At 38.7% G+C, this 26,230-nt stretch overlaps 1 protein-coding gene and 1 pseudogene across 20 annotated transcripts in view; one reads left to right on the forward strand and one right to left on the reverse strand.

Moving 5' to 3' along the window:
- NUMB (NUMB endocytic adaptor protein) overlaps positions 1–26,230 on the reverse strand; it is a 162,208-nt gene that overhangs the window by 9,370 nt on the left and 126,608 nt on the right. For all 20 annotated transcript variants that reach the window (XM_049113680.1, XM_025443347.3, XM_025443346.3 and 17 more), the window contains 3 exons: positions 7,891–7,965; positions 4,670–4,810; positions 1,039–1,243 (listed from right to left, as the gene is read on the reverse strand). In XM_049113680.1, coding sequence (XP_048969637.1) covers positions 1,039–1,243; positions 4,670–4,810; positions 7,891–7,965 — 421 coding nt within the window. The remainder of the gene's footprint in view (positions 1–1,038; positions 1,244–4,669; positions 4,811–7,890; positions 7,966–26,230) is intronic.
- LOC112657288 (akirin-1-like) lies at positions 11,321–13,620 on the forward strand (annotated as a pseudogene).

Consider the following 26,230-nt stretch of genomic DNA (forward strand, 5'->3'; position numbering starts at 1 on the left):
GTATTAAGTTTTCTGATAAAAGTAGCACATTTATCTTTGGTATTCTGGTGCAAATATTTAAAAGAAATTTTTAAAAATCACAATCAAGAATTTATTTCAAATAAAGTAGGTATCTTTGTTTTGGCTTAAGAATTAGAGTTGTTTGGGTCAGTAGTAGATTAATGGTGTTCTCTAAAATGGCTGGTTTAGAACTAAAAGGATATAGTATAAAATGACCAAGATTTTATTAATGTATATTTAAACTGAACTGTTTAATTCCAAAACATTCCTTGTTGGTTTCAACTCTAGCTGGACACAAGAATGTGAAGCATTTTCCCTAAGCCCTATCACTTAGTTCTACAATACACTCAGACCCAACTTTGGACAACAGACTCCTGAGTAACTTGAATGCTTGCACAGGCATTTCTGCTATGCTGCCATGTATACCTGCAAAAAATTCACACTCTACAAAACCACACATTACAGTTAACATGGCTATGGGAAAAAGAAGGGTTAAGCTTCCCCAAAAAAGTCCCATCTATGGACTTTTTCCATGAAAGCACTAAAACACAGTAATTATCCAATAAGAAAGGTGTCACTATGAAATCTCTGCCCGTATTTGTACCCAGCATCACCATCGGTGGTGGGCCCTCTGCAGCCTGCAGCTGGAATGTATTTCTCCCTTTGATACTGTAATTCTTTGGTAGCATTTGCTTCTCACAGAGATCAGATGCATCAGAATTAGAAAGCTGTTTCAGGATGTAGATTTCCCCAATGTTTTTAAACATGGGGGGTAATAATGTCTTTGCAGCTTCTTCAACTGCATTCTCAGCCTTCCCAGACAGCTTCCAGTAATGGAAAGGGTAAACACTCTGGAAGCCATAAAACATGCCACTCTAAAGGAAAGGCTCTGTTTAGGTTTTTAGCTTTGTTCTGAAGGTCTTCATATATTGCTAAGAGTTCTCTCTGTGAGAAAGCTTACCCCTGTGAGCTTCCAAATATTAACCTGCTGGGGAAAATGGCTTAAATAAACACAAGTTGTAGCAGAAGAGACCATACCTTTCTTGGCATCTTGGATTTGTTTCATAATCTCCTCTCTTTCTGCTTGCTCGGTGGCTGTTGTGACACGGAATGATCCTTCTCTTGTAAAAGTGGTCCGACTGGCATCAAAAGTAGCAGTCACTCCACATTCCTTCTCCCGTTTCTGCTTCCGTTCTAAACAGGCCGCAAAAGCACAGCCTACTGCATGACTCAATCTTTCACCCTACACATAACAGAAGGTTGAAAAAAATTTTTTAGAGTTATAGTACCATCAAGTACAAAAAGCTTGGACCACAAATAAGTCTGTTTTTATATAAGGCAAAATGTTGGGAACCCCAGCTTAAAATTATAATTTAGTGTATCAATATGGCAAATTAAATGAATAAGTTCTCTTAAGTTATGCTTAGGGCACTTTACTGTAGTGGCACTGTGCTTTTACGAGCAACCACTGAGACCTTCTGATTAGTTAGGCTCCCTGTATCACTCATGTTAGTTCTGGCCATCAGCTTAGAAAACACTACTCAAAGTCTGAAGCCCTAAGTCTTTTTTTTTTTTTTTTTTTTAAGATTTTATTTATTTATTCATGAATGACACACAGAGAGAGGCAGAGACACAGGCAGAGGGAGAAGAAGCAGGTTCCATGCAGGGAGCCCGATGTGGGACTTGATTCCGGGACTCCAGGATCACGCCCTGAGCCGAAGGCAGGTGCTCAACCATTGAGCCACCCAGGTGTCCCCCAACCTTTTAAAAAAAATATTTTATTTATTCATGAGAGACACACACAGAGAGAGGCAGAGACACAGGCAGAGGGAGAAGAAGGCTCCATGCAGGGAGCCTGATGCGGAACTCGATCCCAGGACTCCAGGATCACACCCTGGGCCAAAGGCGGCACTAAACCGCTGAGCCACCTGGGCTCCCGGGCTGCCCTGAAGCCCTAAATCTTGACATAAATCCTGCATTTGCCATTTAGGGGAACAGTGATAATAAGTTATCAAGCATTTCTAAGAAACTCCTGGAAAGGCAGGGCAAGTTTTAGGAGCCTAAAAAATGTTAACATATCTAGGAACAAAAGATGCAAACTTAAAACTGTGGATAACTAAATACACCCCAGAGATGACACAGGAATTATAAAAAGGAAAGCTTAGCTTTCTCAGTCTCCCTTTTCTAAATGCTCCCCTCCCTAAGGCTCCTTCCCCATTCTAGGCCCTCATCGCTTTGATGCTTTTCCCCTTTCCCCTCCCTATCTTCTAGTTCTCTCTTACCCCAACATTCCCTCTCAACCACACATGGGGAAAAGTTAAAGCAGGTTTTTTTCCCACACTCCTATTTATAAAGGAATTAAACCGATAAAAATTATTTGTTTGTGCGTGGGAGGGGACAAGAGCTTATAGAAACTAAATATTGTTTTAAAGATACGCTGGATAACCAGAAGTAAATTTAATAAACTCAAAGGGTTATTTTTACCAGGGTTATCTGTATTTTAAACCCTATCCCTAATTGTGAAATTAAAAACAGTGAGAGATGGTATAGTAACTGTTGGCATCACTAACAGTGAGAAGAGATATTTGAGAACAGGGAGCCCTTTGTGGAATTTTCAAAATCACACCATGTAGACAGCTGCTCCTACATATGGATCTGAGCGAGTTAACTTCCCTGAATTTCATATACCAATATCAGATAGCATAGGAAGTAATGTCTGAAATGACTTTTGTCACTTGAATGTAAACTGTAAGATTTCACATAACTGCCTGTTTAAAAACTGACAGAGTTATTTTTATTCATCCACATGAGTTTCTGACTTCTTAGGAGGATGCTATTAAGGGTAGGGCACTGAAGCATGAACTAGGAGGGAGTACTGAAGTTTTAGAACCTGTCTGCATTTGTACAGCTTTACTACAAGAACAGAGCTACGCCCAAAGAAGTTTATTATTTTTCCTAGGCCTAGGGCAGAAGTTCTTGACGACAGATCCTTCCCAAACCCCAGCTGAGACCCCCTGAATTTTTTAAAAACTCTGAAGTGTCCCCAATTTAGTCTTCACAACTATTATCTCCATTTTATGGAAGTGGAAACTAAGGCCTAAAGAATGTTAATTAGAGACACCTGGGTGGCCTGAGTGGCTCAGCGGTTGAGTGTCTGCCTTCCACTCAGGCTCAGGGCGTGATTCTGAAGTTCTGGGATCAAGGGATCAAGTCCTGCATCGGGCTCCCGGCATGGAGCCTGCTTCTCCCTCTGCCTGTGTCTCTCATGAATAAATAAATAAAATCTTAAAAAAAAAAAAAAAAAAAAAAAGGATTGTTAACTAATTTGTCCCAAATCACACAGTTAGTAAGAACCAGAACCAGGCCTGAAACCCAGATCTGTGTCAGGTCCTGGACTCTTAACAGTTTATACCACTGTCTTCAAAGAGCTTTGATTAACATTTTGGTGAATTTTAGAGTATAGCCACTACTTCCCTTTCAGATAAACCCAGGCAAGAGTTTTTAAGTTTATTGTAGCCTTCAGGTATGACTATCCTGCCTTACTCTACCTGGACTTCAAAAAACTCAGTAATTACAGTTACACACTCATGTTCTTCTATAGTTAAGATCATCACCATCTGAGAGACTTGTCTTTTATGTCAGAATTTTGGGTAATTTACATGAAAGATGATAGGTTAACTATTCTCTCTCTTTTTTAAAAAAGATTTATTTATTTAAGAGAGTAAGCCTGTTGGGGGAGGAACAAAGGGAGAAGCAGACTGCCCCCCCGGACAGGAAGCCTAAGGGCTTGATCCCAGGATAATGACCAGAGCTGAAGGCAGATGCTTAACCAATTGAGCCATCCAGGTGCCTCTACTTGTTCCCTATTTCTAAACAAAAATTTCTACTATGCAATAATTTCTGGCATACTTCATTGTACCATAATTTAGAATTTTTTTTTTTTAAAGTAATCTCTACCCCCAAAATGGGGCTTGAATTCATGACCCCAAGAATTGCATGTTCCACAGACTCAGCCAGCCAGGCACTCCAGTATTTCTATTTTTCAATTAACTGAAAAATATATTCCAACTCAGTTCTTTCATTTGTAGAATTCCTCTGCAAATATATTTATAAGCACCTTTAATGTCAATATCTTTTACCCAGATGCATTGGCAAACAAATATACATAAGCATCTTGAAAATACATATTTTTTAAAGATTTTATTTATTTATTCATGAGAGACACACACAGAGAGAGAGGCAGAGACACAGGCAGAGGGAGAAGCAGGCTCCATGCAGGGAGCCCGATGTGGGACTCGATCCCAGGACTCCAGGATCACACCCTGAGCCAAAGGCAAAGCCAACCACGGAGCCACCCAGGCCTCCCTTGAAAATAGTTCTAACAATGAAAAGTTTCAAGTAAAGTTTAGCAGCCACCCTCACCAGAGCACTTTTATTTTTTTTAATGACCCTGGATCTCAGCTAATCACCTTGCTCTCTGAGCTGCAGGGTCACACCAAGAGTGTGAATTACCTGAATAAAAGGAATGAAAGCAGGCTCGTTTAGGCACTTTCCAAGTGCTGTAAAAAAAAAAAAAAAAAAATGTAGTGGAAACTGCTTGGCTGAGCCAACCCAGGGGGAGTTTGGCTAGCTGAGGTTAGTTATGATGAAATCTACACTGTGGACTCACCGTGTCCTTGACAGCCATGAAGCAATGACAGATCCAGCGCCGAGTAGTGCCATCACGACATATGTAAGAGAAGGCTCTATCAAAGTTCCTATCTGGGGCACAGAAAGAAACTTTTTCTATTGTCTGGTCAACTATGAGGTCCTAGAAAAAGGGAAGCACAAAGGAATAGAGGATTTACAAGGTTATTCAAATTTCTCAGAATAAACACAGGATGTTCACTTCACAATATAGTCTCTAAAACTAATGCATTGAGACTATGAAATAACTAGATCTGAGGCTAGTAGTCTGTATACTAAGAATCTGATGTAGGAGAGATCCCAAGGGGCACATTGCCTAGATGCCTCTCTTACTTCATGTTCTAAAATACATGCTTGCTGATTTTTACTATTTTTTATCATAGTACATTCCATGTTCAATTTGATAGTATATGTAAATCAATATATTTCATCCAATTCCCATGTAACTTATATTAACTTACTGATTATTTAATTGTGAGTGTGACTTTTTTTATATATTTACTGAAAGGCAATGTATATTCACAGTATAAACATTACACAAAATGTTTCTCATTATTTATTTATTTTAAGGATTTTATTTATTTGAGAGAATGTGCGTGTGCATGGGGGGGAGGGGCAGAGGGACAGGGAGAAACAGACTACCCACTGAGCAGGGAACCCTGGGGTCATGACCTGAGCTGAAAGGTAGCTGCCTAACTGACTGAGCCACCAGGTGCTCCCACAATATGGTTTTTAAAGTCTTGAGGCTCTGAGACTCTTTTATGTGATATTCCAACAGCCAAGAATCCCTAGATACTGAGGTGGGACTTTAAGTGCTAAAACAATCAAACAAAATGGCTTTTATAAAGCATCACTATGAGAATTTCTGTTGCTCCACAAACTAGCTAATTTTTAAAATTTTGCAATTCTGGAGGCTCATTATGATTTTATTTTGCATAATCTTGGTTACTGTGAATTTCCTCTTTAGCAAAATGATCCTTCAAGTCTTTAGAATTGTCTGTCATTTTTCTTATTGATATGTAGGAGTTCTTTATATATTCTAAATATGAGCCCTTTATAGATTATATACATTGCAAAATTTCTTTTCCATTCATGGTGGGCCTAAGGGTGAGAAGTCACCAATTACTATTGTCACAAAATGTGGAAAGAACCAAGCTAATTAGTACCAATGCTATAAGTAGCCACCAGGGGGCAACATGACTTTTGAACTGGTATAAAACAAAACAGCCTCCAAGTACAACACATTTCATCCAAAACACTAAAGAAAACTATGCAAGTTCTTAACGCCAAGCTAAATGCTCACTGTTTCCAATAATAGTAGTAGTAGTAGTAATAATAATAATGATGATGATGATGATGTACATTTAAGACTACCACATCTTGAACTTAAAAAAAAAAGGGCCTTAGATAGAAGGTCAAAAGAACTAACACAACTATATTAAGTCACTTAAAATGAAAAAAAAAATGGTGGGAATGTGAATTGGTGCAGCCTCTCTGGAAAACTGTGTGGAGGTTCCTCAAAGAGTTAAAAATAGACCTGCCCTACGACCCAGCAATTGCACTATTGGGGATTTACCCCAAAGATACAGATGCAGTGAAACACCGGGACACCTGCACCCCGATGTTTCCAGCAGCAATGTCCACAATAGCCAAAGTGTGGAAGGAGCTTCGGTGTCCATCGAAAGATGAATAGATAAAGAAGATGTGGTCTATGTACACAATGGAATATTACTCAGCCATTAGAAACGACAAATACCCACCATTTGTTTCAACATGGATGGAACTGCAGGGTATTATGCTGAGTGAAATAAGTCAATCGAGAAGGACAAACAGGGGCAGCCTGGGTGGCTCAACGGTTTAGCGCCGCCTTCAGCCCAGGATGTGATCCTGGAGTCCCGGGATCGAGTCCCACATCGGGCTCCCTGCATGGAGCCTGCTTCTCCCTCTGCCTGTGTCTCTGCCTCTCTCTCTCTCTCTCTCTGTGTCTCTCATGAATAAATAAATAATAAAATCTTAAAAAAAAATTAAAAAAAAAAAAGAGAAGGACAAACATTATATGGTCTCATACATTTGGGGAATATAAAAAATAGTGAAAGGGAATAAAGGGGAAAGGAGAAAAAATGAGTGGGAAATATCAGAAAGGGAGACAGAACATGAGAGACTCCTCACTCTGGGAAACGAACAGGGATGGGTAGAAAGGGAGGTGGGTGGGGGGCGGGGGGTGACTGGGTGACGGACACTGAGGGGGGCACTTAATGGGATGAGCACTGGGTGTTATTCTATATGTTGGCAAATTGAACACCAATAAAAAATAAATTTATACAAAAAATAAAATAAAATAAAATAAAATAAAATAAAATAAAATAATAAAATAAAATAAGTCACTTAAAATTTATCAGATAAGTTACCCATCAAAACTGCTCTTTACCTACCTGCCAGACTCTCTCCTCCTTTCAGTGACATATGAATTTTTTTGAAAAATTGCCTTCTTGTTAAGATTTCTCCAGGCTTTAGGTCTCTTAGGAAATTTTAATTATTAATTAAATGTGTTTATATAACACTTGATGCTCTCTAAGGTCAGAGTCTATGTCTCTGTCTTTAGGCACACAGGATAACTTTCTTTAAAATGCAAAATGTCATCTATGATATGAGATATCGTATAGGTTCTAAGTATATGTGCTGCTGAAGTGAGCACTGTGTAGATTCTAAGTAAAACTAGATGAACCATTTACTAGCCCTTAAGATTTCCCTTAAATTGTTTTTAGTTAAACAGCAGGTTAATAATTTCAAATACCACTTTCTAAGAACATAGTTCCCTTTATCAAGGAACAAAAAGAAATTTCAGATGTGATATTGTTTTTTGTTTTTTTAACTTTATAAAAGGCCCATCATGTTTTACATCAACTTTGTGGGGGATAAACATTTTCTTAAAATGTGTAAGAATAAAATCTTAACATTAAATGCAAATGCTTACTACACTAAACATGCTGTCATTTAGAATAAAAATGTTCAGAGAATTCTATTTTTCATAAGGTAAATGAATAACTAAATTTATTTCCTAAACACTAGTATCTCAGAAGATTGTACTTTGGACAAAGTGAAAGGCTACAGAATAACTACAGCAGCTTAGCAACATTATATTTGATCATTAGGGATAAAACAAACAAACATGAGCAGTAATATTTAAGCTTATAAAATGTTTACCTTAGTTTTTTCATCCACAACTCTGAGTCCATCTGCTGATACCCACAGGACTGCCTTAACTGCTTTTTTTCCAGTCTTTTAAAGAGAAAGCAAAAAAAAGGAAGGGGGAGACACACATATATAATATTAAAAAAAAAATGTCATCTTCTATAGAAAACACTGACTTCTGCCTTCCAAAAGTCACAAGTACAGATGGAGTCCAAGTTCAGGAGGGGTACCCAAAGCCAGATACTCAAACCAAACTGCAGAAACATTCAGGAAAAAACAAGCCAAAGCCATTATTTTAGAAACACAATGCAAACAATAAGATAAAATTAAGTAAAAGGGAAGGGACAGGTGGACTCAAAACCAAGATATCACATTCCACAAAGGGCAAAGCATTCATAAGTAGATTCTTCACCCCTTTAAAAAATTAACCAAGAAAACCAAGAGTCAGATAAATATTAAATACATAAGGAGTTACACCACAAGTAGCTTCTACAAATTTATTTACAGTAGAAAGTAATACATAGGCCTAATTGAGATGCTGGCCTATCCTTTGACTCCAATGTGTATAGCAGAACCCTTGGTCACCTGAAATTTTCATGTTAAACACCCAAGAAGTCTTCATTATTCCTTTAATAATCTTTAAAGACCATGATTTCTTCTCTTAGGATTAACACAGAGCTAGTTTAGTTTTTAATTTGATATTAAATGCATGGAGACATTTTGGGGAACATAGGATTAAAAAAATACTAATATTATTACATGAATTATTTCTACTGGCTGAAAAAGACTTCTTTCGGCACACAAGAATCATGTGGGAACAAGCTAATATATGACTTCTCCTGTTATGGAATGAAAATTGGACAGTGGGACTCTGTAATGGTAATTTAACAGCTTCCTGTCTCTTCAATTGCTCCAAGGATACAAGCAAAATAAAATGAAGGCAAAATAAAGGCTAAGAACAGGTATCAGATCATAAAAAGTAGAAACCAAAAGGAATCTGGTAGTAAAATTGGAACAGCAGCCTCTAGAGAAAGGCAGAAGAGGATAAAGAAATATCTACCATTCTCCTCTGTATGTGTCTAAGCCCTGTGCTCCTCCATATGGAAGGCATGGCCTTATTTAAATGAACATCATCATCTCCACCGTAACTAGGTATCTGATAAGAGCCTATTACATGCCAGGCAGTGGAAATACTTAAGAGTTGACAGTCCACTGAAAGGTGACACTTAGATAAAAAATAAATAAGACAGTAGTAAGTGTTATAGTAGAGCTGAAAACAGTGTATAATGATGTCAGAAAGAAGGCATGGTCACATCTATTTGTGGAATCGGGAAGGTTATTCGAAGGAAAAGATCAAAGTAGATACTGAAATAATTTTTCTAGATGCATGAGGTAGGGGTAGGGATGCAGGGAAGTGACAGAAGTAGTGGATATGATAGGCAGCAGCAGCAGCACAGAACATGGAAGAAAACAAGCAAACAATGTGACAAGTCTGGACTCTATAAATACTTCAGTATGCCTTGAGAGTGGGATGGGTGAGCAAGGAGCAGTGGGAGAGTAGGAAAGGCCTAGTCATGGAGGGCCTTGTGTGCTTGCTGAAGAATTCTGTCTTAATTCTGTGGGTAATTAGGAGCTACTGACTGAATTTTTTTTTTTTTTTTTTTTGCTGACTGAATTTTTTTTTTTAATTTTTATTTATTTATGATAGTCATACAGAGAGAGAGAGAGAGAGAGAGAGAGAGAGAGAGGCAGAGACATAGGCAGAGGGAGAAGCAGGCTCCATGCACCGGGAGCCCGACGTGGGATTCGATCCCGGGTCTCCAGGATCGCGCCCTGGGCCAAAGGCAGGCACCAAACCGCTGCGCCACCCAGGGATCCCTGCTGACTGAATTTTTAAATGCATTTTTAAAATATCACTGTGGCAGTAGTGTAGATGGGTTGGAAAGAGACTGACGGGAGGCAGAAAGACCATAATAGATTCCAGATGACAAAAAATGAGGATTAAGCTCTCTTCATTGAGACAGGGATAGAGGTGAGAAAGTTATTATTTATTTATATTAAAAAAATATTCTATTTAAATTCAGTTTGCCAACATAGAGTATAACACCCAGTGCTCAGAGATGAGAAAGTTTTAAATGGAAAATAAAAGGGAAAAGTTGGAAGATGACTCTCAGGTTCCTGACTTGGGTAATTAGGTAAAGACAGTACCACACACTAAGAACAGAAGAGATGCAAAAGCAAGTGTGAGTGGGGAAGAATAGGATTTCCATTTTAGACAAGCCAAGTTTGGGATGCCTATGCAATATTCAGGGGATATATAACAGGCAACTGGATACATAGATCTGTAGAGAACTCTAAGATGGAATTTTAGTTTTGGAAAATACCAATCCTGGGAATAATAAGAGGGCCAAGGACAGGAAAGAAAATCAATAAATAACTGAGAGAAGATGAGTCTTTGAAATATCATAAAAGGAATAACCAGAAGGACAGAAAAAGAGACACTAAGGCTACTGAAACTAAGGGAAAGGATTTCAAAAAATAGTGGGGAGTCCAAAATGTCAAATGTTGCAAAGTTATCAAGCAAGAAAAGATGTGAAAAGTGTCTATTGGATTTAGCAGCCAAGAAGATGTGGTAGAGTGACAAAGGTACTTGTAATGGTTAATTATATGTGACAAATTGGCTAGGCTACGATTGCACAGTTGTTTGTTATCAAAGAGTAGTCTAGATATTGCTTTGAACATATTTTGTAGATGTGATTAACATTTACAATCAGTTGAGTTTAGGTAAAGGAGATTACCTTGATATCATGGGTAGGCTTCGTCCAATCAGTTGAAGACATTAAGGGTTAAAAACAGGTTTCCCTGAGGGATCCCTGGGTGGCGCAGCGGTTTGGCGCCTGCCTTTGGCCCAGGGCGCGATCCTGGAGACCCGGGATCGAATCCCACATCAGGCTCCCGGTGCATGGAGCCTGCTTCTCCCTCTGCCTGTGTCTCTCTGCCTCTCTCTCTCTCTGTGACTATCATGAATAAATAAATAAAATCTTTAAAAAAAAAAAAAAAAAAAACAGGTTTCCCTGAGAAGAAATTCTGCCTCAAGTCTCTAGAGATTTCAGACTTGCCAGCCCCAATAATCGCATGAGCCAATTCTTAAGTCCCTCCTTTCCATATGTATTGACAGATATCTAAATATATACATATACATGTGTGTGTGTATACGCATAAAGAGAGAGAGAAACAGATGGTGGTTCTGTTTCTCTGGAGGTCCTGACTAATACAGAAGTGGAAGTCAGAGTAGGATGAGTTGAAAAGTAGAAGACAAGAAGAGTCTATGAATATTAAATACCCTCTTTAAAAAAGCTTTCCTAAGCTTTTGCACAGCAAAGGAAACCACCAACAAAATGAAAAAAGGCAACCTACTAAATGGGAGAAATATTTGCAAATGATGTATCTGAGAAGGAGGTAATATCCAAAATACAGAAAAGAATTTACACAACCCAACACCCAACATAATCTGATTAGAAATGAGCTGAGGACCTGAATAGACACTTTTCCAAAGAAGACAAACAGGTGGTCAAAAGATACATGAAAAGATGCTCCACATCACTAAATTATCAGGGAGATGCAAATCAAAACCACAATGAGAGGGGTGCCTGAGAGTTCCTCAAAAAATTAAAAATAGAACAACCATATGATCTACCAATTCCACTACTGGTTATTTACCCAAAGAAAACGAAAACACTAATTCAAAAAGATATATGCACCCCTATGTTTTTGAAGCATTAATTATAATAGCCAAAATGCAGAAGCACCCCAACAATCCATCAATAGATGAACAGATAAAGAAGAGGTGAGAAGCACACACACACACAATGTAATATTACCCAGCCATAAAAAAGAATGAGATCTTGTCATTTGTGACAACATGGATGGACCTACAGGGTATTACGCTAAGTGAAATAAGTCAGATAGAGAAAGTGAAATAAGTCAGATAGAGAAAGACAAATACTGCATGATTTCACTTATATGTAGAATTTAAAAAACAAAACAAACAACAGAAACAGATCCATAAATACAGAGTACAAACTGATGATTGACAAAGGAGAAAAGGGTGGGGGAATAGACCAAATGAGTGAAGGGGAGTGGGAGATGATGAAAGCTTTCAGTTATGGAATGAATGAGTCACAAGGGTAAAAGGTGCAGCAAAGGGAATAGAGTCAATGGTACTGTAACAGTGTAGTAACAGATGGTAGCTACATTTATGGTGAGCATAGTATAACATAGATACTTCTTGAACCATTGTGTTGTACACTGTACACCTAAAACTAATGTAACACTGAGTGTCAGCCATACTTCAATAAAACACAATTTAAAAGTTGAAAAAAAAATGTCAAAAATTAGGTGCTGGGACCCAGTATCGACACAGTAGTGGGTATCTTCACAGAAGAGGTGTGAGTGGGGCTCGGACAGCCAGTCACTTTTGGCTTTTGTACCCAGTCAGATGATTTGCCTTCAACCTTCAAAGCATTTCACTTGATCTTTTTTTTTTTTAAAGATTTTATTTTTAAGTAATCTCTACACCCAACGCGGGGCTCAAATCCACAACCCCAAGAGTCATATGCACTGCACTTCACTTGATCTTTATTTGTATTGGTCCAGACTCTCAAATCCAGAAAGTTTATAAGGCAGCTTTGACTAAGGATAACTTCAAGAAATTCACCTTTTTAAGACATGAAGAAATAGTATCACAAAGATTGTTACTTCAACAAATGGAGAATAAACTTGTAGATGAAAACAAAGAAAAGGCATCTCAGATGCAAGTAGTTGAGACTGCTTTTATTGAGTGCCACTGAGGGCATATTTTACTAAACTGCTGCTCCAGGTATTTTTGTTTGGAAAAATCTATCACAATAGGGCACAGCTGTTTATTGGAAGAGCAGAAAAGAAAGATATGCTTGTCGTGCAGGGCGACGTTGAAGCAGCCCATGGAGTTCGAGGCGGCGCTGCTGAGCCCGGGTTCCCCGAAGCGGCGGCGCTGTGCCCCGCTGCCGGGCCCCACTCCGGGCCTCAGGCCCCCGGACGCAGACCCCGCCGCTGGCTCTGCTGCAGCCCGCCCCGCCCGACAGCGAGCGGCGCCTTCCGACCCCGGAACAAATCTTTCAGAACATAAAACAAGAATATAGTCGTCATCAGAGGTGGAGACACTTAGAAGTTGTGCTTAATCAGAGTGAAGCTTGTACTTCATAAAGTCAGCCTCATTCCTCAGCATTCACAGCACCTAGTTCTCCAGGTTCCTCCTGGATGAAGAAGGACCAGCCCACCTTTACCCTCCGACAAGTTGGAATAATATGTGAGCGTCTCTTAAAAGACTACAGATAAAATTCGGGAGGAGTATGAGCAAATCCTCAATATCAAACTAGCAGAACAATATGAATCTTTTGTGAAATTCACACATGATCAGATTATGCGACGATACGGGACAAGGCCAACAAGCTACGTGTCCTGAAGCTTTCTTGCATATCTGGGTACCAGGTTTGACCTCAAGAGATGGCTGCTGTACACTTTTTGCAACTGGTTTGATATCACATTTCAGTGCCAACTTTGCATCCTGAGAACACTTAAACGTTTCTGCAGGTCCATTTTATACAACTTGAAAGACCTTAAAACTTTCTGGTTGCCACAAGCATATCTTTCTTTTCTGCTCATCCAATAAACAGACTGCTTTTAAAAGGAAACTTAAGAGGGCACCTGGGTGGCTCGGTGGTTGAACATCTGCCTTTGGCTCAGGTCATGATCCCGGGGTTCAGGGATTGAGTCCCGCATTAGACTTCCTACGGGAAGCCTACTTCTCCCTTTGCCTATGTCTCTGCCTCTTTCTCTGTGTCACTCATGAATAAATAAGTAAAATCTTAAAAATAAATAAATAAAAGGAACTTTAGTCTTTTAAAAGATACAAAAGCAAAAAAAAAAAAAAAAAAAGATACAAAAGCAACATAGAAGTCTTTACAGACCCAGATTCACCCAACTCCACCACCAAAGCTGGTTTCTCTTGAGACTCTTTACTGGGCATCAAAAGAATATATTCTCAAATGGGAACAGTTTCTTTTAGGACATGCACCATATCCTATTGGTGTTGAAAATGAAGCAGAAAGTACTATTCAAAATGAGATGCAGTGATAACTTCTTCACATAGTCTTTGAAAAAAACCTGTTTAGTACAGCTGAATATTAAAGAATATGCAGGTCATTTCAAGAACTTTATTTTTTATTTTTATTTTTTTATTTTTATTTATTTATGATAGTCACACAGAGAGAAAGAGAGAGGCAGAGACACAGGCAGAGGGAGAAGCAGGCTCCATGCACCGGGAGCCCGACGTGGGATTCGATCCTAGGTCTCCAGGATCGTGCCCTGGGCCAAAGGCAGGCGCTAAACCGCTGCGCCACCCAGGGATCCCATTTCAGGAACTTTAGGAATAAATGTGCTCATATTGTCCCATTACCTCCTCAATAACAATGAAGATATGAGAATATACTAAGTCTCGGGTTAGCATTTCGAGACCTGCTACTACTTCATGGTCACGAATTTGCTTTCTTTCAAACTGATGGAAATGTTAAGATCTAACATTGAAAGGGGGACTGTGTATTTAATAAGTCACTAGTGAAAAAATATGGTAACAAATATGTTTTTCTACAAAAAGAAGGAGAGCTATAGGGCAATGAAGGACAGGCAGAGGATCAAAGGAGATCTTTAAGGATTAGGATAAACTAGCATGATATACTAGAAACAGAATGGTCTTTGGTATAAGATCAGTGCCACTATTCATTATTCATAAGCTAAGCAAATTATGGAGCCCTCTGAGCTTCCATTTCTTCATCTGTAAAGTATGTGTAGGATTGGTAAAAGGATCAGAGATACATAAGTACTTGAAATTAAAAGAGGGTAATAAGTAATTGGTAGCCACTTATCATCATTAGTAACCTCAGAGAACTTCTCTCAACAGTGAAGCTTCTTGAAAGATACACACTTTCAACAACTACAGATCATGTACATATGATGAATGAGAAAAGCCAGTGGAAAGATGGACACTGAAAGCCCAAGAAAGACCAAGTCCTCTAGGAGGTGGGATGGGATAGGACGGAGCTACAATACAAGTTTTAGACAGGAAGACAAGATGTCCCTTCCATGAAGTGGATGATGGAGTAAAGGTGAATAAAATGAAGATAGATTAGTAAAGAAGATATTGGCAAGTCGAGGAAGTTCACTCTGGAGAGCCATAAATTTTATCTGTGAAGGAGAGGAGATTGCTTGCTTTACTTTGCAGAATGAGATGGTAAAGACTTCTTTGTTTTTGTTTTTATTGAAGTTTGATTTGCCGACACATAGTATAACACCCAGTGCTCATCCCATCAAGCGCCCTCCTCAGTGGTCACCCACTTACCCCAACCCCCTGCCCACCTCCTCTTCTGCAACCCTTTGTTCCTTTCCCAGAGTTAGGAGTCTCTCATGGTTTGTCTCCCTAATTTTTCTCACTCAGTTCCCCTCCTTTCCTTTATAATCCCTTTCACTATTTCTTATATTCTCTGTATGAGTGAAACCATATGATGATAAAGACTTCTAATAGCAGTATAGCAGCAGAGCATAGTAACTCAGAGCATAAACTCTGGAACCAGGCTACTGTATGGGTTTGAATTCTGGTTCTGTCACTTACTTGTATAACCAAGGGCAAATTATTTCTCTATGCTTCAATATCTATACCTATATAATGATGTTAATTTCACATACCTCATGGGATTTTTTTTTTAATTTTATTTATTTATTTATGATAGTCACAGAGAGAGAGAGAGAGGCAGAGACACAGGCAGAGGGAGAAGCAGGCTCCATGCACCGGGAGCCCGATGTGGGATTCGATCCTGGGTCTCCAGGATCGCGCCCTGGGTCAAAGGCAGGCACCAAACCGCTGCGCCACCCAGGGATCCCACCTCATGGGATTATTATGAGAATGAAATAAATTGATACACGTAAAAGATTTAGAACTAGGGTGATTATATAATTTACTGTCCAAACTGGAGCCCTTTTTTTTTAATTTATTTTTTATTGGTGTTCAATTTACTAACATACAGAATAACCCCCAGTGCCCGTCACCCATTCACTCCCACCCCCCGCCCTCCTCCCCTTCTACCACCCCTAGTTCGTTTCCCAGAGTTAGCAGTCTTTACGTTCTGTCTCCCTTTCTGATATTTCCCACACATTTCTTCTCCCTTCCCTTATATTCCCTTTCACTATTATTTATATTCCCCAAATGAATGAGAACATATAATGTTTGTCCTTCTCCGACTGACTTACTTCACTCAGCATAATACCCCTGGAGCCCTTTTGAAAGTGGACGGGGGCACTATTAAACCCAGAAACAAGTGTTATACTGGGACTGTTTCAGACAAATTGGGACTGCAGTTACCTCACTACCAACAGTTAAAACCCATATTTAATCAACTCTTCTGTAGCATTTTGTATTTTGATAGAAGGTAAGCTTCATGAGGGCAGGGGTTTTTCCATCTTTATTATTCACTGCTGTAGCCTTGGAGCTTAGAACAATGCTCGGCACAGCATAAGAGTTTAAGAAATATTTCCTGAAAGAATAAATTTGCTAAATATCTATCATAGGGAATGGGAGACAGTTGATCAGTGAAACAGACTGCCAAATGGCACTGAAAATTCTGTGTAAGGAATTGAAATGTACATCTTTATCAATCCACTCATTGTGCAATTATTGCCTGCAGTGTTTAGCTTCTGAGGCAACAGACAGGACTGCTTCTAGGTTGGGAGACTGTCAGTAGAAAAAAAAAAATATCAAAGATTACTTGACTGATTGATTTAAAGAAGTTTTTATTTAAGTAATCCCTACAGCTAATGTGGGGCTCAACTCATGACCCCGAGATCAAGAGTCACAAACCCCAATGACTGAGCCAGCCAGGTGCTCTTCAAAGGTTTTTCTGAATAGGATTGTTCCTCATTTAGTCTCCTTACTCTATATAGCAAAATATAACAGTTTTTTGGCCCAATTATACTGTTACAAAAACATCTCTGCTTTTTGAGGTATGTAACAAATTTTATGGTGTGGTACTAATGTATCACCAAGGCATTGTATTTGTCATATTTCATCACCTTTGATTTTCTAAATAGGGGAAGAAAACAGATAATATGAATCCTTCTTGCATTTGTTCCTACTTTGGGTACTGATTCTTGGATGTCATGACAGTCTGCCACAATATAGTTACTTCAGTCAGGTATTGAGATATTAACACTTAAAGATACCTGTAGCTGAATTTAAGTTCAGACTTCATCATACAAATTCTATAGTAGCAATGCTCCTGTAGTATTTGTGCACTTTACAGTCTTCCATTCTACTTATATAAACTAAGATTCCTAAGCACTTTTCAGAAAATGATAAAAATTTTTGCTTTTGTTTGCCTTAAAACAATTTATTTAAGCCAATATCCTAGGAAATAAGGTCAAAGTTAGCTAACAGAAAGACTAAAATACAAAGATAACCCAGAGTAAGTATGAAATATAGAATTTAGGTACAAATTAGTAACACAAACACCCCTTTACCAAAAAAGACTACATATTACTTCAGAAACTAATAAAAATGTAGTAGCTAGGGTACTGTAGATGTGAGATATGAAGAATTATTTCATCATTTGTTCCAATACTTTCAATTTTAAAAACAGTTTCACTATTCACAATGACTAGTCAATTATGAAAAACAGTTTTACAACAAAAAGAAAATTGTTTATTCTCCAAGAAAAGAGCATGGGTTTAACATGGAAAGGACTTCAGTAACTTCAAATTTAAACTGGTAAAATGTGAGAAGGATCAGGCTAACCTATGAGTGAAAGATGACAAGCGTCAAGTATAATTGAGCTAGTAACCACTCAACTCTATATATCCAACTTAGAATTTTAAAATTAACATTTGCCATAAACATCTTTTATTATGAGCAGATATAAACCAATATATAAATTAAACAGGCTCCGACACTGGAGAAAATGTGAGTAGGTAGTGAATCTATTACAAATTACTGAATTAGGAAACCTTTACTGCAAGTAAGAGGAATGCACAGGTAATCTTCAAATGAAAACGCCAGTGAAGAAACACAAAATGCTTGCAAAAATGACAGAGAAATAGTAGGTTCAGTTCAGTAGACTTGAAAGATCACTTTCTCCTAAGTATTTGAGGTACTCACAATAAAAGGCAATTGAAATAACTAATTACAATAAAGAACTGTTATCTACCTACTTACCTATCCCCAGAAGGTTTTTTTTTTTTTTTTTTTCCCAGAAGGTTTTTTAAGTAGATCCCATTCAAAAAAAGAAAAAGGATTATGATCACATGTTAGTGATATTCTTGGTAGGCAGATCCTTACAGATGCTCTTCTATTTTACATATTGGTATTATCCAGGGAAGTACTTCAGATTTACCGTTGGAGAAATAAGTTTTTAAACTGTTTATTTTTAAAAAGATTATTTATTCATGAGAGACAGAGAGAGGCAGAGACACATGCAGAGGAAGAAGCAGACTCCCTGGAGGGAGCCTGATGCAGGACTTGATCCCAGGATTCCAGGATCACGCCCTGAGCCAAAGGCAGACACTCAACCGCTGAGCCACCCAGGCGTCCTGTTTTTAAACTGTTTAAATCAGAGATTGGCAAACTTTGTCTTTTTCTTTTTTGTTAAGATTTTATTTATTTATTCATGAGAGACACACAGAGAGAGGCAGAGACACACAGGCAGAGAGGCAGAGACACACAGGCAGAGGGAGAAGCAGGCTCCATGCAGGGAGCTCGATGCGGGACTCGATCCCAGGACTCCAGGATCACGCCCTGAGTCGAAGGCAGACACTCAACCACTGAGCCACCCAGGTGTCCCTGGCAAACTTTTTCTATGAGGGATCAGATGTCAAATATTTACAGCTTTGTAGGTTATAGAGTCTATGTCACAACTACTCAACTCTGCCATCGTAGCACAATAGCTACAGACAACATAAAAACAAATAGACATAGCTTTGTTCCAATAAAGGTTTATTTACAAAAACAGTGGGCCATAGTTTGCCAATCTCTCACGTAAATCTTCTAATTCCTGGAAAGTGATCACTAATGAAATCTTTTTGGAAAGACAATTCATTATATTGAAATAGTAGACTCATTTAGAATTATGTCCCTGAATCAATCTTTCTCTTTCCTTTTCTTTTTAAACAAATGTGGCTATATGTTATCTATTGTTTTATTTTTTAAAGATTTATTTATTTATTCATGAAAGTCACACACACACACAGAGGCAGAGACACAGGCAGAGGGAGAAGCAGGCTCCCCACAGGGAGCCCCATGTAGGACTCAATCCCAGATCCCGAATCACACTCTTCAGCCGAAGGCAGACACTCAACCACTGAGCGATCCAGGTGTCCCACTATCTATTGTTTTAAACTGCAACTCAGGGGTGCCTGGATGGCTCAGTCAGTTAAGCATCTGACCCTTAATTTCTGGTCAGGTCATGATCTCAAGGTTGTGAGATCAAGCCCTGCATCAGGCTCTGTGATGTGCTTAAGATTCTCTCTCTCCCTCCCCTTCCTAAAAATTAATTAATTAAGAAATTAATAAAAAAATAAAATAAATTGCAACTTAGATCTCAGTGCTAACTCCAAAGTTCTAACTCCAAAGATCTCCAAGATCACCATGAAATAAAAATGTGCAATTAATCAACAAATAGAAGTGATATTTGAGAGCAAGATAATTGTACTGGGCATATGAAGATAAGAGCAAAAAGGTGAAGCAGCTGTTAAGCAAAGAAATGCTATAAAGACACATGGGAAACATAATATGGCATAACTACAAAATGTTAAGAAGTAACTGCAGCAAACAGACCAATTTGGGCAGGAGTGACAGAACTACTCTTTCTGAACAACAGTGATTTGCCATTCTATTGTGCAAAGTTCTTTCTCTACAAACCAAAATGAAATTCAAGTATATCCAATGTGTAAAGAATCACTAGTCAGTCTTTCTGTCACATCTATACACAGAAATAGCCCAGTCATTACAGAGTAATGACACACTAACAGGCAACAACATGGTGTGCCTTGCTATTACAAGGTAATGAATTCTCAGTGAATGCCCCACTAAGAAGGGGGCTTTTGAACAAAGAATGGAAAGAGATGAAAAAGTGAGCCATACATATATCTAGATGATGTGTGCTCCAAACTAGAAGTTATAGCAAGTGCAAAGGTCCTGAGACAGAAGCATACCAGGTGTGCTCAAGGAGGCTAGTTGTGGCTGAAACTAAGGAAGCAAGAATAGGAGAAGATAGGAAAAGGGACAGAGAGAATTAATGTACAAATGGCCTATAAGGCCAAAAGACTTTGGCTTTTATTATGAGTAAGGCAGGAAGCTACTGGAGGATCTGGAGCAGTGGAGAAACACAATCAGCCCTCTGTCTTAAAAAGATCACTCAGACTGATATCCTGAGAACAGATGGTAGGGAGGACAACAATGAAAGCAGGGGAAGTAGAACATTGCTGCAATGACTCGGATGAGAGAAGATGGCCTGGGCCAGGGTAGCAGTGTGGCGGTAGTGAGACAGGAACTCTTGATGGAATGGATATAGGGTATAACAGAAAGAAAGGAGTCAAGATTAGATCTTAGATTTTTGACTAGAGCATAGGTATAGAGTTGCTGTATACTGAGATGGGGAAGAGTTTGGGAGGGACAGATTAGGAATTTCTTTTCTTTTTTTTTAAGATTTTTATTTATTTATTCATGAGAGACAGAGAGAGGCAGAGACACAGGCAGAGGGAGAAACAGGCTCCCTGCAGAGAGCCTGACGTGGGACTCGATCCCAGGACCCCGGGATCATTCCCTGGGCTGAAGACAGGCTCTTAACCGCTGAGCCACCCAGGCATCCCATGAGCCACCCAGGCGTCCTGGAATTTCCTTTGTGATGTGTGAGTTGCCTGGTGTACTGTTTAATGATGATGATGATGATGGTGATAACAATACCTAATACTTAGCCACTGCAGCAGGCTGTTTTGTAAACTTTGCTTATATTTATTATTTAATCTTCATAGCAATCACATGAGGTTGGAATTAGTATTATCCTTTTTTTATAGATGGGGAAACTGAGGTACAGAATAGTTAAAAGGGTTAAATAGTTAAGAGTTTTAAGAGAATAGTCAAAAACCTTTCCAAAGGTCACAAAGCTAGTAGGTGGCCAAACCAAGATTAAATGCAAGCACCTGAGTCCCTAGTGCCCTTAACCCCTATGTTATACTGCTTCTATGATGGAAATAACACTATGGAGTTCAGAGGAGATGTCTGAAGATACAAGTTTCAGTCATCAGCATAGAGATGGTATTTAAATCTATGACACTGGAAGAGATTATCAAGGGACAGGTATAGGTAGAGAAGAGTCCACAGACTGGGAAGTAGGCAGCAACACGAGGAAAAGCCAAGATCATGATCCCTGAACTCCAAATGAACAGTGTTTTACAGCAGGGGAGGAACAGACTATGACAAATCTGCTAATAGGTCAGGTATGTTGGTAGGTAGGATCTTGGAATACCAATACAGAAGAAAACTTGCTAAGAACAGCTTCAGTAGAGTGGGGAGGGTAAAAGCCTGATTAAATAGGTTTAAGGGAGAAAAGGAGAGCAGAAACTGAAGGCACCAAGAAGAAACTTTTTTTTTTTTTTAATGAAGATTTGTTTTGATCCACTACAGAAAGAAAAACTGATATGGAAGAGTGTGGGGAGCACTGCTTGAATAAGTAAAAGCTAGAATAATAAGAATCTAGTGGAGGAGTTAGCCTCATCTGGGAGCACAGTTAATCCCTTGGATAGGAGGGAAAATAGAGTATATGGGCACAGAGTAGGGAGGTGAGTAGATGTGGTGGTGGCACATGCAAGAATTTTCTTCTGATTGATTCTATTTTTTCAGTGAAGTAGGAAGCAAGGTCATCAGCCAAAAGAGAGAACAGAGTAAGGAATTCTGGGGGCTTAAGGAAAAAGGAGGTGTCAAATAGTTATCTAAAAATGAGATAGTAAATGAGCTAAAAAAAAGTGAAGACTGTCTTGCTCATCTTTATATTTGGATAGCCAAGCACAGTCCCTAGTATGTCTTAGACACTATGACTTGAGCTTAAGAACCACTGTGTTTTTTGCTTTTTTAAAGATTTGAGAGAGAGAAAGAGAGAGAGCATGTGCACACGAGCAGGAGAGGCAGAGGGGGAGAGAGATGGAGAGAATCTCAAGCAGGCTCCGCACTGAGCATGGAGCCCCATGCAGGGTTCAATCTCAGGACCCCAAGATCACGACCCCTGAGCTGTAACCAAGAGTCGATTACTTAACCAACTACATCACCCAGGCTCCCTTAGAACCAGTGTTTTTATTAATACAAAGATTTAAAAAAACTCCAAAAGTTAATGAATTTTTTTTAACTAGAAAAGGTCAGTGACCAACGCATTTCACATGCTAGTTGATCATGTTACAGGAAATAATGAAACCAAGGATGACTAGAAATCTTCTGATAACTCTTGAGATTGTCTTTTTTTCTTCAGAAAGGTTATAATGCACTTCATTATACTTCATTATTCATTTTTTTGGGAAAAAAACCCAAATCATAAAAGATATATCTAATAACATACAAAAAGGTAAAATGTATAGAGAAAAGGCCATAGGAATTTAAAAAACAGGCAGATAAGGAAAGAGGCAGCAGATAGTCCCTTACTTTTTTTCTTTCTTTTTTTTTTTTTTTTTAAGTAGGCTCCACACCAAGTATGGAGCCCAGTGTAGGGCCTGAATTCATGACCCTGAGATCAAGACCTGAGCTGAGATCAACACCTGGATGCTTACCCAACTGAGCCACCCAGCTGCCCCCATTGCCTCACTTTAAAGAAAATGATCCAGAATGAAGATAAGCATTAAGTATGATTTGTTATAGAGGAGAAAATCTGGGAAATCTAAAATAGAATGCAGATGTTGAGTATACATACTTAAGAGTAGTTATAAATACCACACAATGTTCATTCTTGAGAATTAGGTAAAAACAACATAACAACATATTACTTTTCAACCATGGTTAGGATGACTGGGTGGCTCAGCAGTTGAGTGTCTGCCTTTGGCTCAGGGCATGATCCCAGAGCACGGGATCGAGTCCCACATTGGGCTCCCTGCATGGAGCCTGCTTCTCCCTCTGCCTGTGTCTCTGCCTCTCTCTCTCTCTCATGAATAAATAAAATCTTTAAAAAAATAAAACATAAAACCATGTATTCACGGGATCCCTGGGTGGCGCAGTGGTTTGGCACCTGCCTTTGGCCCAGGGCGCGATCCTGGAGACCTGGGATCGAGTCCCACATCGGGCTCCCGGTGCATGGAGCCTGCTTCTCCCTCTGCCTATGTCTCTGCCTCTCTCTCTGTGACTATCATAAATAAATAAAAATTAAAAAAAAAACATGTATTCTCCAAAATATAATAATTTCTAATTATGCCAGTTAACAATTGAAAAACCATAAGAACATGAGAAAAAATATGTTTGGTGGTATATTAACAGGATCTGCTAGAACAGATGTAATATTTTTGTGATTTTTTATACAGTGAGAACTGCCCCCCACCCCAATTCAAAGTGACATAATAGTCCAGGGAGGAGTTTAGAAACTCAAATGCCTACAGGATTAACAGCAGGTAACAAAAGGAGTAAAGCAGGCTGACTCTAAGCATGATAGGGAGTTGCAGGGATTGTGGCAAACAGGCAAACAAAAGGTACAGTGGCTACTTAGCTCAAGCCACTGTTGCCACATAGAAAGCATTCCATTTTGTCAGATCTTCCAATTCTTAAGATAGATATTCTAGTTTTTATGCAAAAACTTTCCAGTGTTTGAAATTTTGGCAACTAATTCAAGTTTATAAATGGTGCACAGGGCATACAAAGCATATTTGTGGGAAGCATTAAGGCCCATAAGCTATTTAGTGTATTTATGAAAGACAGACCATAAAATATGGAGTAGGAGAAAACTCTGTACCAACTTTCAGAAAACCTTGGTTTCAGGGTAGGCACTGCCCTTTAGTACTAAACTAGGTGACCTCTTCGAGCTTGTTTATTCATCTGTAAAATGTAGTTTCATGAACTATCCTAATTCACTGAGTGGTTGTGAGTAGCAGATTAGAAAGTAGGTCAAAGCATATCATAACTATAAAGCTCTATGTAAATATAAGCAAATAGCTGTGAGATAATGGAAGGTATTTTTTGGTCTCTGCCCCTGGTTCTGGGCACAGAGCTTCTGAAACCCTTGTAGTTTCCTAATTTCCCAAGTGATAAGAGCACTGAAAGCATCTCTTATTCTAGTATTTGGTCTTTGATTCCAACCCTGACACAGTGCTCCTAAAATCCTTGTAAATTCCTTAGTGATAAGAACACTTGAGAGGTAACTCTGAGTAGGCTCCTATAAAAGGGCTGGTTACCAGAAAGAATAAGCCATTAGAAGCTTGGAATTTTTAGCTCCATCTCATACCTCATCCTCCAGAGAGGGAGAGGAGCTAGAAATGGAATTAAGAATTGGTCATGCCTATGTGAGGAAGTCTCCATAAAACCCTAATTGTCCAAGGTTCAGAGAGCTTCCAGGTTGGAAAACACACTACACCAGGAGTCATACTCCATCTCCAAGGGACAGAAGCTCCTGTGCTTGGAACCTTCCCAGACCTCACCCTATGTAGCTCTTGGTCTGGCTGTTCTTCTGTTTCCATTATTATATCTTTTAAATAATCTAATAAATAATATATTTCCTTAAATTCTGCGAGCTGCTCTAGCAAATTAAACCTGAAGAGGGGGTTGTGGGAACCTCTGATTTGTAGCCAAACCAGACAGAAGTTATAGGTAATCTGGAGACCTATTACTTGTGATTGGCATCTGAAGTAGGGTGGGAGCAGTCTTATGGGACTGAATCCTTAACCCATGGGATCAGACACTATCTTCAGGCAGACAGCGTTAGTATTGAGTTAAATTGCTGGGTAACTAGCTGATGTTGCAAAAAATTGATTGGTGTACGGGAAAAAAAATCTCTAAGCCTTTGGAGTCCAGAAACAAAGTATTTTGCAGGAGTATTAAAGGAACACACAGAAGAACTCACAGGAAGTAGACTGAACTGAGTTTTTCTAATATGATGGCTTTAAAAAGAGACCTAATAGGGTAGCCTAAGAACATTTCATATCTTTGTATTCAGTCAGTTCCTGATAAAATGGTAATATAGACTACTTAGCTCATGGAGTTCCTCAAATATATTAAAATTATAAAATCTTTTTCAAATGTTAAGTGCCATGTAATTATAATTACTTGGTTAATCAAGTTATTTGCTTGGTATGGCCAAAAACACTAATGAAGCTGTATACAGTACTTCCTAAAAAGCTGAGTACATTCTTGGCTCTCCTAACAACAGTGAACAATTTAATGTAGCTAGTTTGGGAAAAGTTATTTCAAAGTGTCAGGGTTTTTTCCTTCTGTTTTAAGATGTGTGTTAAGCTTACAATGGGCTAATAACACAGTACTGTAACAGATTCAGGTTTATCTGTTCACTATTGAGCACTACTCCTATTAACTGGTGATGCAGGAATAGAGAAATGACTGGTTGTTCAGGTTAAGGAACAACTTAGGAAGGAGATGAAGCAGTTCTCCTGGCCATGATTTATAAATTCAGATTTAGTGCTAATAATCCTTCTGTCTACCTACAATCACGCAAATGGGTTTGATTGGAAACACCTCTTGATAACTGTTGTTCTCTTTATCTTGGACCATTAAACCATACAAGACATGAAGGCTAAGAAAGTATCAAAATTTATGAAAAACTATACTGGATTAAAAACTTCCTATTCAATAGTTAATAATATTGTAGAAACTTTGTATGGTTACAGATGGTAAGTAACACTTATCATAGTGTCTCATAATTAATTAGAAAATCACTATCTTGTATGCCTAAAACTAACAATATTATATGTCAACTATACTTTAATTAAAAAAATAAACAAATTCCCTATCATATACTGTCCAGTGAGATTCTTCATTTTCAGCTCTCATTAAACCACAATTGACTTGGCAAACTTGACAAACCAAGTCTCTTTCATCAGCCTATTTCTAGTAGATTAATGTGGAAGTGAGCTGAATGATAGCAATTTGAAAGATTTAAAAGGCTCTATTAAAAAAAAAAGTTTTTCCAAAAAATAAATAAAAGTTTTTCATTTAAAAGCACATTTCTGGGACACCTAGGTGGCTCAGCAGTTGAGCACCTGCCTTTGACTCAGGGGGTGATCCCATGGTCCCGGGATC

This window comes from Canis lupus, chromosome 8, assembly GCF_003254725.2.
Source record: "Canis lupus dingo isolate Sandy chromosome 8, ASM325472v2, whole genome shotgun sequence".
In the NCBI taxonomy this organism is placed as follows: domain Eukaryota; kingdom Metazoa; phylum Chordata; class Mammalia; order Carnivora; family Canidae; genus Canis; species Canis lupus.